Consider the following 16916-nt stretch of genomic DNA (forward strand, 5'->3'; position numbering starts at 1 on the left):
CATCCAGATGGCCAACAGGCACATGAAAAGATGCTCAATGTCACTCCTCATCAGGGGAATACAAATCAAAACCGCACTGAGATACCACCTCACACCAGTCAGAGTGGCTAAAATGACCAAATCAGGAGACTATAGATGCTGAAGAGGATGTGGAGAAACAGGAACCCTCTTGCACTGTTGGTAGGAATGCAAACTGGTGCAGCCATTCTGGAAAACAGTGTGGAGGTTCCTCAAAAAATTAAAAATAGATCTACCTTATGACCCAGCAATAGCACTACTAGGAATTTACCCAAGGGATACAGAAGTTCTGACGCACAGGGGCACTTGTACCCCAATGTTTATAGCAGCACTTTCAACAATAGCCAAATTATGGAAAGAGCCTAAATGTCCATCAACTGACGAATGGATAAAGAAATTGTGGTTTAGAGGACAGAGGGAAGATGGTGGCGTAGGAGGACGTGGGCTCACCGTGTCCTGCTGATCACTTAGATTCCACCTACACCTGCCTAAATAACCCAGAAAACCGCCAGAAGACTAGCAGAAAGGATTCTCCAGAGCCAAGAGCAGATGAGAGGCCCACGGAAGGGGGTAGGAAGGGCGGAGAGGTGGTGCACACTACATGGACTGGCAGGATGGAGCCGGGGCAGAGGGGCAGCCTGCCAGCCAAGCAGAGACCCTGAGTCTGGCTTGCAAAAGCGGAGGGGCCAGACGGAGTGTGTTCTGACAGCAAGCGGGACTTAACATCTGGAAGGTTATAAGTTAACAGCTCTGCTCAGAGAGCAGGAAGGCTGGAGGACAACTGGCGGGAGAATTATTGAGCCCTGGACAACAGAGCTCAGCTTGGCAGGAAACAAAGGCATTCACCAGCACCATCTTCCTCGTCCATCCCCCAGCCAAAAGCCCAAAGGGAACCAGTTCCTGCCAGGGAACTTGCTTGAACCCCGCAAACGCCCAATGGTGTGCTTCTGCAGATTCATCCTCCAGAGGCTGGAGAGGATGTGGAGAAAAGGGGACCCTCTTGCACTATTGGTGGGAATGCAAATTGGTGCAGGGCGGGGGGTGGGAGGGAGGGGAGGGTGGGTGATGGGTATTGAGGAGGGCACCTTTTGGGATGAGCACTGGGTGTTGTATGGAAACCAATTTGACAATGAATTTCATATATTGAAAAAAAAAAAAGAATATTACCAGGGATAAAGAATGTCATTTTGTGTTGAGAAAGAAATCAATCAGGAGGTAGTAACACTTTATTTATGTTCCTAATAGAGAGTTTTAAAACATATGAACCAAAAACTGATACAGCTACAAGTAGAAATAATTTTTAAGAATATATTCAGAGAATTAGAAGGCAGGATCATCAAGAGAACATGACCACCAGTTGATTCCTGAGCTGGACCTGGGCAATGGGAAGCTCCTCCCCACTCCCCTGTCCTTGGAATATGCATTTCCCTGGCCTTCCCCACTACCAGAAGCTGCTCCAAGGGTACAGCCTTGAGAGAGTGATGTGGTGTTGAGACCGTCAGGGCACTATACATGGCTGAATCCACTTAAGGCCTCTATATTAACTTTAGGATTGGGCAGGTGGGTAAAGAGAGCTTCTCATCATAGGGTCACCTATGATGTTGGTTATGTATCATACCAGTCAGGATATGACTCCTCTTGCAACTGGAAGTAAAACCTTAATTGAATTTGATTATATAAATCTAGTTAGAGATTAATATTGCCAAAGACATGTCCTGAGTACTTATATGTTAAATGAAAACTACTTTAAAACCTCACTAATGTTTAATGCATAGCTGTTTGAAGTGTAATTTTTCTTGTCTCTTTGTTCTGATTTCTAGAATATGCAAAAGTTATTCTTACAAAGAAGTCCCCAAGAGATGTCCAATGTAAATTATTTTCATGATGCTTGTCCTGCCCAGAATACAGAATAGGAAAATTTTACCCAAGGGATTTCTTCTAGTGGTGAATATACATAAGGCTGAGGAAAATTGCTTCCACAGATACTGTCTCCACCCAACTGTGGATGTCATCTCAAGCATACATCAGAAGAGAAGAGGAAATAGTAATCTGGTCTTGAAGAAAATTCGTGTTAGTAAGTTATCTCATGTTCTCTGTGACTCTCTTCTTTATAATAATTTTTTAACAGTTTATTTTTTTAATATATGAAATTTACTGTCAAATTGGTTTCCATACAACACCCAGTGCTCATCCCAAAAGATGCGTTCTTCAATGCCCATCACCTACCCACCCCTCCCTCCCACCCCCCATCAACCCTCAGTTTGTTCTCAGTTTTTAAGAGTCTCTTATGCTTTGGCTCTCTCCCACTCTAACCTCTTTTTTTTTTCCTTCCCCTCCCCCATGGGTTCCTGTTAAGTTTCTCAGGATCCACATAAGAGTGAAACCATATGGTATCTGTCTTTCTCTGTATGGCTTATTTCACTTAGCATCACACTCTCCAGATCCATCCACGTTGCTAAAAAAGGCCATATTTCATTCTTTCTCATGCCATGTAGTACTCATTGTGTCTATAAACCACAATTTCTTTATCCATTCATCAGTTGATGGACATTTAGGCTCTTTCCACAATTTGGCTATTGTTGAGAGTGCTGCTAAAAACATTGGGGTACAAGTGCCCCAATGCATCAGTACTCCTGTATCCCTTGGGTAAATTCCTAGCAGTGCTACTGCTGGGTCATAGGGTAGGTCTATTTTTAACTTTTTGAGGAACCTCCACACTGTTTTCCAGAGTGGCTGCACCAGTTTGCATTCCCACCAACAGTGCAAGAGGGTTCCCGTTTCTCCACATCCTCACCAGCATCTATAGTCTCCTGATTTGTTCATTTTGGCCACTCTGACTGGCATGGGGTGATATCTGAGTGTGGTTTTGATTTGTATTCCCTGATGAGGAGCGACGTTGCGCATCTTTTCATGTGCCTGTGGGCCATCCGGATGTCTTCTTTAGAGAAGTGTCTATTCATGTTTTCTGCCCATTTCTTCACTGGGTTATTTGTTTTCGGGTGTGGAGTTTGGTGAGCTCTTATACATTTTGGATACTAGCTCTTTGTCCGATATGTCATTTGCAAATATCTTTTCCCATTCCGTTGGTTGCCTTTTAGTTTTGTTGATTGTTTCCTTTGCTGCAGAAGGTTTTATCTTCATGAAGTCCCAGTAGTTCATTTTTGCTTTTAATTCCCTGGCCTTTGGGGATGTGTCGAGTAAGAGATTGCTACGGTTGAGGTCAGAGAGGTCTTTTCCTGCTTTCTCCTCTAGGGTTTTGATGGGTCCTGTCTCACAGTCAGGTCCTTTATCCATTTTGAGTTTATTTTTGTGAATGGTGTGAGAAAGTGGTATAGTTTCATTCTTCTGCATGTTGCTGTCCAGTTCTCCTAGCACCATTTGTTAAAGAGACTGTGTTTTTTCCATTAGGTATTGTTTCCTGCTTTGTCATAGATTAGTTGGCCATACTTTTGTGGGTCTAGTTCTGGGGTTTCTATTCTCTTCCATTGGTCTATGTGTCTGTTTTTGTGCCAATACCATGCTGTCTTGATGATGACAGCTTTGTAGTAGAGGCTGAAGTCTGGGATTGTGATGCCTCCTGCTTTGGTCTTCTTCAAAATTACTTTGGCTATTTGGGGCCTTTTGTGGTTCCATATGAATTTTAGGATTGCTTGTTCTAGTTTCGAGAAGAATGCTGGTGCATTTTGATTGGGATTTCATTGAATGTGTAGATAGCTTTGGGTACTATAGACATTTTAACAAAATTTATTCTTTCAACCCATGAGCATGGAATGTTTTTCCATTTCTTTATATCTTCTTCAATTTCCTTCATAAGCTTTCTATAGTTTTCAGCATACAGATCTTTTACATCTTTGGTTAGATTTATCCCTAGGTATTTTATGCTTCTTGGTGCAATTGTGAATGGGATCATATAATAATTTTTAAAATATCTGTATATATCTGTATCACCCATGCCCACTTGCTTGAAGTTGAATATGGCTTGTTTAACCTCCAACTTTTAAAGAAGGTAATAAAGTTTTTCTCCTCCCATCCTATTCCTATGGGAGCTTCTATGGTCTCTCAAACAAAGGTGTGCATATCACCATCATGCAGCACCACAGAGATGCTCTCAGGTCTGCTTTGGAAGATCTCCATCCTTTGATGGCTACTCAATTTTAGCAAGTTCCAGCTCTCTTCACTTAGGTGGAATTTGCCATTTAAGAAGATAAAGTTTTTCATGTCAGAGTATTTTACAATAAGATAACTTCTAACAGAGATAGAAGTGAAAACTGTGGAGCACCTGGGTGGCTCAGTTGGTTGAGTGTCCATCTTCAGCTCAGGTCATGATCTCACGGTTCGTGAGTTTGAGCCCCGCATCAGGCTCTGTACTGACAACTCAGAGCCTAGAGCCTGCTTCCAATTCTGTGTCTCCCTCTTTCTCTGTTCCTCTCCCCCTCATGCTCTGTCTCCTTCTCTCAAAAATAAATAAACGTTAAAATCTTTTTTTAAAAGAGAAGTAAAAAATGTTATATATCCAGTGAGAAATGATATAAAACTCAATTACTACAGAAGATAAAACTTACAACCTGAGAGAAAAGGAAGGCATCTTTAGCTACCAGAAGGAACTTGAACTTTCCCCCTGTCCACTTCACACAGTGTATAGGTCAGGAAATCCATTAAATTTTCTGAGTCCATATTTCTTCTTGTGTAAGAATATGAACATTGAGAATTTCAGTTTTAGGATGATTATTATTTAAATATCTTAGTGGATAAACACTGAATATAGAAGAATATGACAAACATGTTGCTGTATTTTAAAACTCCTAAATAGGGGCGCCTGGGTGGCTCAGTCGGTTAAGCGCTCGACTTCGGCCCGGGTCACCATCTCGTGGTCCGTGAGTTCGAGCCCCGCGTCGGGCTCTGGGCTGATGGCTCAGAGCCTGGAGCCTGCTTCCGATTCTGTCTCCCTCTCTCTCTGCCCCTCCCCCGTTCATGCTCTGTCTCTGTCTCAAAAATAAATAAACGTTAAAAAAAATTAAAAAAAAAACTCCTAAATAATAACTCAATTAGTCTTCTTTCCTAATTTTTCAGTTTTACTGATCCAAAGGTTATCATTAGTCCTTTTGTGAAAATTCTCCAAATTACAGTTAAAAATCTCAAATGTGCTTTAATATAATGCACTTTTGCCTCATGGAAGTTTCTTAAAATATTTATAACCCCTCTTGGACAAAAGTAGACCAAAAGGTAAAAAAAAAATTGCTAAGCTATTCGAAAGCAAGCATCATTTCTGAAACTTCTTTTGCATGTGTACATCCTACTGCTTGCTAAGAATTTGCTTGTTAATTTAGAGAAAACGTAAGAGGTAGGCATTTTTTCTAAAAAGGTGGTACCATGTATTTTGCTTACATAGACTAGTTGGCTGTTGATTAAGAGTGCTGCCAGTAGGTTTTAGACACTGTACTGCTTTAAGTTGCATTTTAATGAACAAAGAACGGAAATAACTAATATTTACTAATCATGCACTGAGTACCGGAAAAATTTAAGAGCTTTCTGTATACTTATTGCCTTGTCATAATAAGTCTATTATTAAATTGAGTTCTCCCTTTTCAACAGATGAGGAAATGGAAACAGAAATGAGTTTAGCTCAAGGTCACAGAGTCAACAAGTAATAGAGTTATATTTCAGACCAGATTGGACTAATTAAAAAGTCCATGTTCATTCTACTTATTGTCCTAATTACTGGATTAATATTCATATGTAATATAACATACCAATATTGTGGAATATTAATTTAAAAACTGATTAAAAAACAGAAGGATTTCTTATTGGTAAATTGTTCCCTAGCAATGTACATATTCATCTTTGGAAGGCAGCTATGCTCACCACTACACCATGTACATATTCATCTTTTGCAAAATCCTTTCTCAAACACAACTGAAATCCTGCTTTTGCTATTAGCTGTCTTCTACATCATTTATTACAAAACACATGGAACTAGTTATTGACAACTAATCCCAGAAAGGTGTTTGTCTTGACAAAAATTAAATTTCAAGGTAAAGGCCAAATTGTTCAAGTTTCTCAGGGGACATAAGTCTACGGGGTGTAATATCAGCATATTTTCTTTAGAAATTAAATCTCTATCATGGAGCATATGTTAACTTGTAAGTTACGAGAATACTAACACATGTCCCCTTGTCCCCAGCAAATGTGTGCTTTACCTAATTCTTTAGGAATATCTTCTTCATTTCTATCCTGTGCTTCTGAGTTCTCAGTATAAGGGAAGGGAAAACTAGTGTTCATGATGCAGTAGGTTTTCACAGTTCTGCTCTCTTTGGCATCACTGTTAAGATTTCAAAGGGTAAAAAAAGAAGAGACACATAAAAAAAATAAAGCAAAGGGAAAGAAATAATAAAGGGAGAAGAGAGATAAACAATTAGCTTTCCACCATCCAGTGAAAAAATAATCAATTTACTGAAGGATGAATATAAACAATATCATTATTGTATTTACATATTTGTACAAAATAAAAAAAATTATAAATATATATTTAGAGATAAATAATTGGTGATCTCTGAAGTTTTAACTTCATGCTCACTCAGCACTAACAAACATGTATTCTGATTCCATATGTCTACAATTTATTCACATCCTCTAAATAACATTTATATGTATTTGAAACTTGTATGGCAATATTTTTAAACCTAGGGATTTCATGGCATCCATTGATATATGGTTGACATGCTGTCAAAAATCTTTGCACAACTTTTGAATCAACCAAAATTCAACCAATGGCCTACTGTTGGCCAAAAGCCTTAGCAATAATAGAGTTGATTGAAAGATATTTTGTATTTTTTACGTGTTATATGCTGCATTACTACAATGAAGTGGGCTAGAAAAAAGAAAACGTTATTTTTTTTAACGTTTATTTATTTCTGAGACAGAGAGAGACAGAGCATGAATGGGGGAGGTGCAGAGAGAGAGGGAGACACAGAATCTGAAGCAGGCTCCAGGCTCTGAGCCATCAGCTCAGAGCCCAACGCAGGGCTCGAACTCATGGACCGCAAGATGGTGACCTGAGTTAAAGTCGGACGCTTAACTGACTGAGCCACCCAGGCGCCTCAAGAAAACGTTATTAAGAAAATCATAAAGAAGAGAAAATACATTTACAGTGCTGTGCCTACTGACAAAAATCTGCATATAATAGACCCACAGAATTCAATCCTGTGTTGTTCAAAAGTCAACTGTAAATGAAAATAAATATTCTCTATGGATAAGCTTGAGTATAACAAGCTTCCATTCAGACTTCAAGTCAGACTCTAAGTCTGAGTTACCTTCCTCTGTGGTTAATCACTTTCTCATCTAATTCCCCACAGACATCTTTTTCTAATACATTTAGTTTACTAAATGAATTTCATTTAACTGCGATCTTAATGATAAATTGTGTGCCTGATTTTGCATTTAAATTATCATGCCGTGGTATTTATTATAAGGTTTTCTATATAGCTTTTCTCCTACTGACTGTTCCAACATATATTTTATAGTAATAAGCAAAAAAATTAGGTTTATGGTGTTTTATAAAAGAGGTTCACTCATCTGTGGAATTTGAGAAGCTTGACAGATGATAATAGGAGAAGGGGAGGAGAAATAAGATAAAAACAGAGAGGGAGAGAAACCCTAAAAGCATCTTAAATACAGAGAACAAACTGAGGGTTGATGTGGATAGGGAAGATGGGTGATGGGTACTAACAAGGGCACTTGTTGGGATGAGCACTGGGTTTTCACATGTAAGTGATGAATCACTAGATTCTGCTCCTGAAGCCAAGGCTACACTGTATGTTAAGTAACTTGAGAATTTTTTTAAAAAAGGCATAATGTCAGGAATATTTTGCCAATATTTGTCTTCCCAGTTATATTTTCCACTTTCAGGTATAAATGCTAATTTTCAAGGAAATTTAAATTTAAATGAAATAGAATTTCAATTAAATACTAAAAGTTAAGTACCCATTCCCACACCACTAACTGACAATCTATCCTTCTTCCTAGGTTATTTTAGAGGACACAGTGAATAAAATGGATAAAGGAAATTTGTCTATAGTGTCAGAATTTGTGCTTCTGGGACTTTGCCACTCATGGAATATGCAGGTCTTATTCCTAATCATATTTTTTATGCTTTACCTGATTCTTGTATCTGGAAATGTTTTCATCATGATCCTAATCATCACTGATTCCCATCTTCATTCCCCCATGTATTTCTTGTTGGCCAACCTGTCCTTTGTTGATATGTGGCTTTCTTCAGTCACCACTCCAAAGATGATCACGGACTTTCTCAGGGAGAACAAGACTATTTCCTTTGGAGGGTGTATGTGCCAGATCCTCTATGTACATTTTGTTGGAGGCGGTGAGATGGTACTCTTGGTGGTAATGGCCTATGACCGCTATGTGGCTATCTGTAAGCCACTCCACTATTCGGCCATGATGAGCCTGCAAAAATGCACTAGTCTGGTGGTAACTTCCTGGAGCATTGGCTTCGTGCATGCCATGAGTCAGATGGCTGTGATTGTGCAATTGCCTTTCTGTGGCCCCAGGGAAATTGACAGCTTCTTCTGTGACATACCACTGGTAATCAAGCTTGCCTGCATAGATTCCTACAATTTGGGAATATTAATGAATGCTGACAGTGGGGTTCTAGCTATGACTTGCTTTATTCTGTTGTTGATATCCTATACATATATTCTTCTCACCATCCGCCAAAGCACTAAAACTGGTGCTTCCAAGGCACTCTCTACCTGCACTGCCCACATCACAGTGGTGGTGCTCTTCTTTGGGCCTTGCATCTTCATCTATGTGTGGCCACTAAGCATCACCTGGGTGGACAAATTTCTTGCTGTGTTTTACTCTGTTATTACACCTCTCCTAAATCCAGCCATTTATACTATGAGAAATAAAGAGATTAAAGATGCCATGAAGAGATTCAGAAGCTATTATATGCATTACAAGGGAAATATTTAATGCCCCAAAAACCTTACTGTAAGCACTTCAAATTGATAATACATTGACCTTGTAAAATAAGTTGAAAATTCTGGGCATTCAGTTTATTTCTACATACTATAGTTGTCTCCAAGTGCAGGAATAGGGTAAATATAATTCAAGAAATGGCAACATTTATTAATCATCCAGTAGAACACCACAAAATATATCCCTAAAGCCCAAACACTAATGATCCCTCTTTCTGAGGGAATTGTCTAATCAGTCTTCCTAGGACTTTATGTTAATTGAGAATCTAAAATTCATTCAACAAAGCCATCCATCCATCCTGATGGATAGTATCTTAACAAATTTTTCTTGAATTTTCTCCTGACTCCATTTGGAAAGTACTCCTATAACACTGACTCCTTCTCTCAAACCTTTCACCCAACTTCTTGTCAAGAGGTAACTCAATTATTATTTTTTCTTTAACTTAGCTTCCATGTAAATACCAATGGGAAGCAGTGGGAGAAAAAACTAGAGAGAATGTGACAACAGTGGTAAAATCATAGAGTGAAGGATATTCTGTGTTTCATTTCCATTAACTCAATAAATGTAAAAAAAAAAAAAGGTAAAACCTAATGATATTTCCCTTGGTTATCTCAGTCTCAAGGACTAATATTTATTATGCTTCAAACTATTATTAACCATCTATGTAAAAGTCCTAAAATGTAGGCTCTTCAAGGGCAAGAGCCATGCCTTACCTGATCAATTCTTGAAATAGCAGTACTTAGTATACTGGTTAATATATAAACAGTCAATAAATATATTTTAATGAATATATAAAGGATAATTTATCCATTCAAATACCCATAACATTTATTGATCGTGGCGTATTGAAGTGCAGCCTTTGTCATTAAAAGAAATTCCTAAGTTTCAGCTTACAAATAAAATTTATTTTATTTCTTGCAGAATTTTAAATTAAGTGGATTGAAATTCACTTGGAAGAATCAACAATAAAAGTCAGAAAAAAAATTTAGTACATACACAGGTTTTATTCCTCTTAACATCAAAACAAAAAACAACAAAATGACAATAAAAATAATGCACTGATCCTCCTTGAATGCCTACTCTATGCCACTCTTTTATATGCATTAATTTAAGTGCTTTTATTATTTCCAACTTATGAATAAGAAAATGAGACTCAGAAATGTGAATTAAAGTTCTTCAAGATAACACAGTATTGTTTTTCCTTCTCTTAGGATTTATAGATCAATTTGAATTCCAAGACTCTTCACTTATTAAATAACACTACCCAATACAATAGAAAATTATTTCTTTTTTTTTTTTAATTTTTTTTTCAACGTTTATTTATTTTTGGGACAGAGAGAGACAGAGCATGAACGGGGGAGGGGCAGAGACAGAGGGAGACACAGAATCGGAAACAGGCTCCAGGCTCTGAGCCATCAGCCCAGAGCCTGACGCGGGGCTCGAACTCCCGGACCGCGAGATCGTGACCTGGCTGAAGTCAGACGCTTAACCGACTGCGCCACCCAGGCGCCCCTTATTTCTTTTTTTTTTAATGTTTGTTTATTTTTGAGAAAGAGAGAGACAGAGCATGAGAAGGGGAGGGGCAGAGAGGGAGACAGAATTGGAAGCAGGCTCCAGGCTCTGAGCTGCCAGCACAGAGCCCAATGTGGGGCTCGAACTCACAAACTGTGAGACCATGACCTGAGTCAATTAATAGAATCAGAGAACCTAAGTCAATAATAGAATATTAACCGAACAAAATAAGTAATATACTGGAAACGGCATTTTGCAATCTAAATTGATTATGCAGTATAAAATGGGAATGGGAGAAACATCACCTAAGAACAAACCTGCACACAAATGGTAAAGTATTAACAGTCAACCATTTAGCTGTCTCTACCTTGGGCGGTAGCCCCAATTCATTCTCATGGGTATACTATTCACTCACTGTATTGTCACCACTGTATGTCTTAAGAAATTTTTTTTCTGCCCAGAACACTAAGTATCTTTTTTTTTTCTGTCTGTCCTTATAAGATAAACCTGAGTGTTAAGTACTATTTTTATGGATTTCCTAACATGTGAAAAAGAAGGGTTTAAGAATAAAAAAATACAGGGGCGTCTGGGTGACTTGGTCGGTTAAATGTCCAACTTGGGCTCAGGTCATGATCTCACAGTTTGTGAGTGTGAGCCTGGCGTTGAGCTCTGCGCTGACAGCTCAGAGCCTGGAACCTACTTCAGATTCTGTGTCTCCCTCTCTCTGCCCCTCCCCTGTTTGCACTCTGTGTCTATCTGTCTGTTGTCTCTCCCTCTCTCTTAAAAATAAACACTAATTTTTTTTAAAGTAAAAAATAAGCTTATAAATTTCTTTGTAATATAATTTGCCACAACAAAATCCAAGAATTACATGCTCTCAACTCAAACATTTTAGTCACTTTTTCCATGCTATTCAAGCTTAGTATTTACATTTATCAGATAGGCAAATTCTCCTTAATTCTCACTGGTTTCTATTAGAATCATCTTCACAGACATTAACCTAGAAAACATATATTCTCTAGTCAACTTCAAATGGCCAACAGTCGGTCTTAATTTGCATTTAATGAAAATATTGTCTACTCTGGTGGAAGTCTTTCTTTCTTAGGCACCAAGACCTCCAACACAGTAGAGCTCAGAGTGATGCAAATGGGAAGCAAAAATTATTGAGTTGTTAGATATGACAGCGACAGGATTTATTACAATTTCTACATCTTGATTCCCAAAGAGAATTAAGATCTCACCTCCCAAAATAGTCATAAACGAGTCTTCAGTATATCATTCTATCATTCTATTAGACCAGCTGTTTATGAGTGAACAAGTGTTAATATCAGGGCATTCTTGGCCATGAGACCACAGCTGCACTTGTTTGGCTCATCAGATGCAATGTTATATAGAATACCACCATTGTGACAAAGCATTTTTTTCAATCCATGGATGGGAGTTTAGCCTATGGAATTTAGGTAGGAAAAAAATGCATACCCATATGTTCATTTCAGTGAGGTCAAAATTCTACTTCTTCCACAATGGACATGTTTCAATATAATTAACCTGCCATCAGATCACTGGCTGATCCCCACAGTAAATTGTGCCATTTAGTGGCTCAGCATTAAAGGTCAGGTAACACTAACAGCCAGATCAAGCTTTGTAAGGAATTCCAAATTGTTTATCAACGAATGATCTCTAACCTTGGTCATTTTGCATAGGAACCCATTCAGCAAGTGCTGAGGTGACTGAAGAAAGATGTTAACATGCACATAACTTGTAAGTTGCCTACCTGACTTCTAAAGATTCCTCTGTAGGAGCTGCCCTGTAGTATCACTCACATGGGACATCTTTATTTTCATAATCTATGCCCATTCTGAGAGGTCTATCACTAGAACTCTCCCCCAGGAATTCTCTGTCAGTAGGCTTCCTACTATTCAGTCCAAGCTCTGACCATCTAATTACACCATTAGTAACTATCAGGAATAAATATATACTCATGCTTCTAGTCAAAGTGGACAACTGAAAGTACTGCTTGAAATTCCTCCCTTGGGAGAATTTCTCCTCACCACACTCATTCAGGGCCCAAATCATAATAGTACCATAACTAACCAAATATAACCACAATACTTCACTAAATTGTAGTAGTAGAGCTTCAGAGTTTCACTTCTAGTTGCTGTCAATTATATAAAAGAAACCAACTGTATATTAAGCTCTAAATATTTAATTTTTAGTCCATGTAGTCATAGATATATAATAAAGAGATAAGGCAATCAGGCAGTAATAGTTGTTGAAGGACTTTACTATAATCTAATGTAACTTCTTATGCCTCTTGACCTGCTAAGCCCAGTTTATTATGTGCCATTTCCACTTAATGATATAATGTTGGTTCTGAATTTCAATTTTACGGCTTAAAGAATAAGATAGCATTCAGTTCATCATAGGTAGCTGAGATCACACAATCACTTGAAGCCCAAGTTTAGGCATTCGAGATCTATAAGCTACACTAGAGCTCAGGGGGATGCTAGCCATGGTAACCCTAGAAACTTTACTGAGGTGGTTTATTTCCCATGATCTAACTCAGATATGTCTATGGCATCCAAATATTTGCTCTTTTCCTTTTATTGGGTCCAGTCAGAATTACCACATCAATGTAGTGGACTGGTATGATGTTTTGTGGAATATTGAATGATCAAGATTTCTACAGAATATATTATGACAAATGGATGAACTTTGTGGTATGTGAATTGTTGCTTCATAATAAACATTATACATATATATCCATATATATATGGATATATATGCATATGTATATACTTTTAAATATTAAGTCTGTTAACTACACAAATATGTATACCTTCAAGTTAATAACTACAAATATAAAGATGCCTCCCTTAAACAATCACAAGATAGTTTACTTAGTACATTAAGTTAATCTCAAAACAATTCTCTTAATGTAATACTGAAAGTAATACTTGGCAAAGGGAAGCTAGACACATTCTTCTGATCTGGGTCCACACAGCAATGCAGAAGGGAGATTGTGAGATTATTTTTTAAATCATAAATGCTATAGTCATTCATAAAGAAAGAGGAAGCCTTCATTCATGTTCTTTCTACTCCTTTCTTTTCCATTCTTCTCCCATATTTTATGACTTTGTGGTCAGATTATATTTAGAGAATCAAACTTAGTACAAAGAATCTGAAGTCCATTCAAGGACAGTAAGTAAACAGAACCATATTACATGAGGAATAGTCATAAACATTTAGAATAGTTTAGCCTAAAGATAAAAAGGAATGTGGACTATATTGATAGTGGTGAAGAAAAATTATAAGTAAGATCTTCTTCCCCAACTCTTATGCAGTGGTTCAAAGGTTCTGATTCGGGGAGAGAAAGGCTTTAAAGACAAAAAGCCCTGCAGCCTTATCTGAGGTGGCTGACTTCATTTTGGAACTTGCTGTGGAGAATCCCATGAAGAAGGACATTCTCAAAAAACATGGGAATCTTGGTGAAGAACAATGAACAAGTGTTAGAATTTCCTTGATGCTGGCAGCCATAAACAAAATAGCAGAGAAACTACACGTCAGACAGAAAGAACCAGCTAAGATCCCTCCTAAGATCATAAACTTCAGGGACAGGAAGTCTGTTTGCATGTGCTAGGCTGCACCCACTCAGGAGAATTAGGGTAGACTTGTAAGCATCTCCTAAGCCACACAAAGATCCAATGAAAAATGAAGGCTCAAAGGCTCAGGAATAAAGCACACCTCTGAACAAAGACGGCCTGAAAAATAAGCTACTCTCATCCATAGGCAACTCCTAGGAAGCCAGCACTTAAAGAAAAATTACACATATTTCTGGAAGTTTGGAAGGCTCTATGCATGTTAATTCCAAACATATTTCCCCTTCTCACTAAGCAATGCTTTTAATTTCGTAAATTGTTATTCTGAAAACTATAAAATTAAATTCTGTGGCTGATTTCAGCAGGATTACATCCGTAACTACAAAAGCAAGATACTTAAGAACTGTCATAGAACTTTTCTGGTTCTCAAACTATAACTTGAAATCAAATTTTAAAAATCTGAGTTTGTCATGTCTTTCCATAAGTATTCAGAAGAATCCATCACTCACCACACTCCTTATAATCATCATTAGTAACAAAATGTTCAAGTACAATAGCCACTTGCTTCAGTTAGCCTTCAATGCAATCAACACAATTATCTGCAATGCCACTGCCTGCTGGTAATGGATCACTAGAATGCCATTTCCCACGGGCAAGGATCTCAGGCTGTGCTCATTCCCAAGGACAAGACCAAGCCAATTCCCAATCCCCATATTTAAGGAGCTGCTTCCTGGGACCAATTCTGTTACAAATTTATGAATCAGAATATACCAAAAAAATGCAGACGGTTGCAGAGGACTCTTCGGAAGATGGCGGCGTAGGAGGACGCTGGGCTCACCGCGCGACCTGCTGATCACTTAGACTCCACCTACACCTGCCTAAATAACCCAGAAAACCGCCAGAGAAATAGCATAACGGAGTCTCCGGAGCCAAAAGCAGATGAGAGGCCCACGGAAGAGGGTAGGAAGGGCGGCGAGGCGGTGCACGCTCCACGGACTGGCAGGAGGGAGCCAGGGCGGAGGGGCGGCTCACCGGCCAAGCAGAGCCCCCGAGTCTGGCTGGCAAAAGTGGAGGGGCCTGACGGACTGTGTTCCGACAGCAAGCGCGACTTAGCGGCTGGGAGGTCATAAGTTAACAGCTCTGCTCGGAAAGCGGGAAGGCTGGAGGACAAAGGGAAGGAGAGCTGCTGAGCCCCCGAACGACAGAGCTCAGTTTGGTGGGGAACAAAGGCGCTCGCCAGCGCCATCTCCCCCGCCCATCCCCCAGCCAAAATCCCAAAGAGAACCAGTTCCTGCCAGGGAACTTGCTCTCTCCCCGCAAACACCCAACTCTGTGCTTCTGCGGAGCCAAACCTCTGGCAGCATATCTGACTCCCTCCCGCTGCCACAGGGCCCCTCCTGAAGTGGATAACCTAAGGAGAAGCAAGCTAAGCCTGCCCCTCCTGCCACTGTGCACCTTGCCTACCCACTCCAGCTAATACGCCAGATCCCCAGCATCACAAGCCTGGCAGTGTGCAAGTAGCCCAGACGGGCCATTCCACCCCACAGTGAATCCCGCCCCTAGGAGAAGGGAAGAGAAGGCACACACCAGTCTGACTGTGGCCCCAGCGGTGGGCTGGGGGCAGACATCAGGTCTGACTGCGGCTCCGCCCACCAACTCCAGTTATACACCACAGCATAGGGGAAGTGCCCTGCAGGTCCTCACCACGCCAGGGACTATCCAAAATGACCAAGCAGAAGAATTCCCCTCAGAAGAATCTCCAGGAAATAACAACAGCTAATGAGCTGATCAAAAAGGATTTAAATAATATAACAGAAAGTGAATTTAGAATAATAGTCATAAAATTAATCTCTGGGCTTGAAAACAGTATAGAGGACAGCAGAGAATCTCTTGCTACATAGATCAAGGGACTAAAAAACAGTCACGAGGAGCTGAAAAACGCTTTAAACGAAATGCAAAACAAAATGGAAACCACCACGGCTCAGATTGAAGAGGCAGAGGAGAGAATAGGTGAACTAGAAGATAAAGTTATGGAAAAAGAGGAAGCTGAGAAAAAGAGAGATAAAAAAATCCAGGAGTATGAGGGGAAAATTAGATAACTAAGTGATACACTAAAAAGAAATAATATATGCATAATTGGTATCCCAGAGGAGGAAGAGAGAGGGAAAGGTGCTGAAGGGGTACTTGAAGAAATTATAGCTGAGAACTTCCCTGAACTGGGGAAGGAAAAAGGCATTGAAATCCAAGAGGCACAGAGAACTCCCTTCAGACATAACTTGAATCGATCTTCTGCACGACATATCATAGTGAAATTGGCAAAATACAAGGATAAAGAGAAAATTCTGAAAGCAGCAAGGGGTAAACGTGCCCTCACATATAAAGGGAGACCTATAAGACTCGTGACGGATCTCTCTTTTGAAACTTGGCAGGCCAGAAAGAATTGGCACGAGATTTTCAGTGTGCTAGACAGAAAAAATATGCAGCCGAGAATCCTTTATCCAGCAAGTCTGTCATTTAGAATAGAAGGAGAGATAAAGGTCTTCCCAAACAAACAAAAACTGAAGGAATTTGTCACCACTAAACCGGCCCTACAAGAGATCCTAAGGGGGACCCTGTGAGACAAAGTACCAGAGACATCACTACAAACATAAAACATACAGACATCACAATGACTCTAAACCCATATCTTTCTATAATAACACTGAATGTAAATGGATTAAATGTGCCAACCAAAAGACATAGGGTATCAGAATGGATAAAAAAACAAGACCCATCTATTTGCTGTCTACAAGA

At 39.3% G+C, this 16916-nt stretch overlaps 1 protein-coding gene across 1 annotated transcript; it reads left to right on the forward strand.

Moving 5' to 3' along the window:
- The first annotated feature begins 8067 nt into the window (after nucleotides 1-8067).
- LOC121021758 (olfactory receptor 4K14-like) lies at nucleotides 8068-9006 on the forward strand. The gene has a single exon (XM_040462388.1). It carries the CDS (start codon nucleotides 8068-8070, stop codon nucleotides 9004-9006), a length of 939 nt encoding a protein of 312 aa, XP_040318322.1.
- The last annotated feature ends 7910 nt before the right edge of the window (nucleotides 9007-16916 follow it).

The sequence above is a fragment of the Herpailurus yagouaroundi genome, unplaced genomic scaffold, assembly GCF_014898765.1.
Source record: "Herpailurus yagouaroundi ecotype Mexico unplaced genomic scaffold, PumYag 315, whole genome shotgun sequence".
Taxonomy (NCBI): Eukaryota; Metazoa; Chordata; class Mammalia; order Carnivora; family Felidae; genus Herpailurus; species Herpailurus yagouaroundi.

Bases quoted from the DNA above. Each gene is read 5' to 3' on its own strand.
- LOC121021758 (XM_040462388.1), top strand. From the start codon at position 8,068: ATGGATAAAGGAAATTTGTCTATAGTGTCAGAATTTGTGCTTCTGGGA.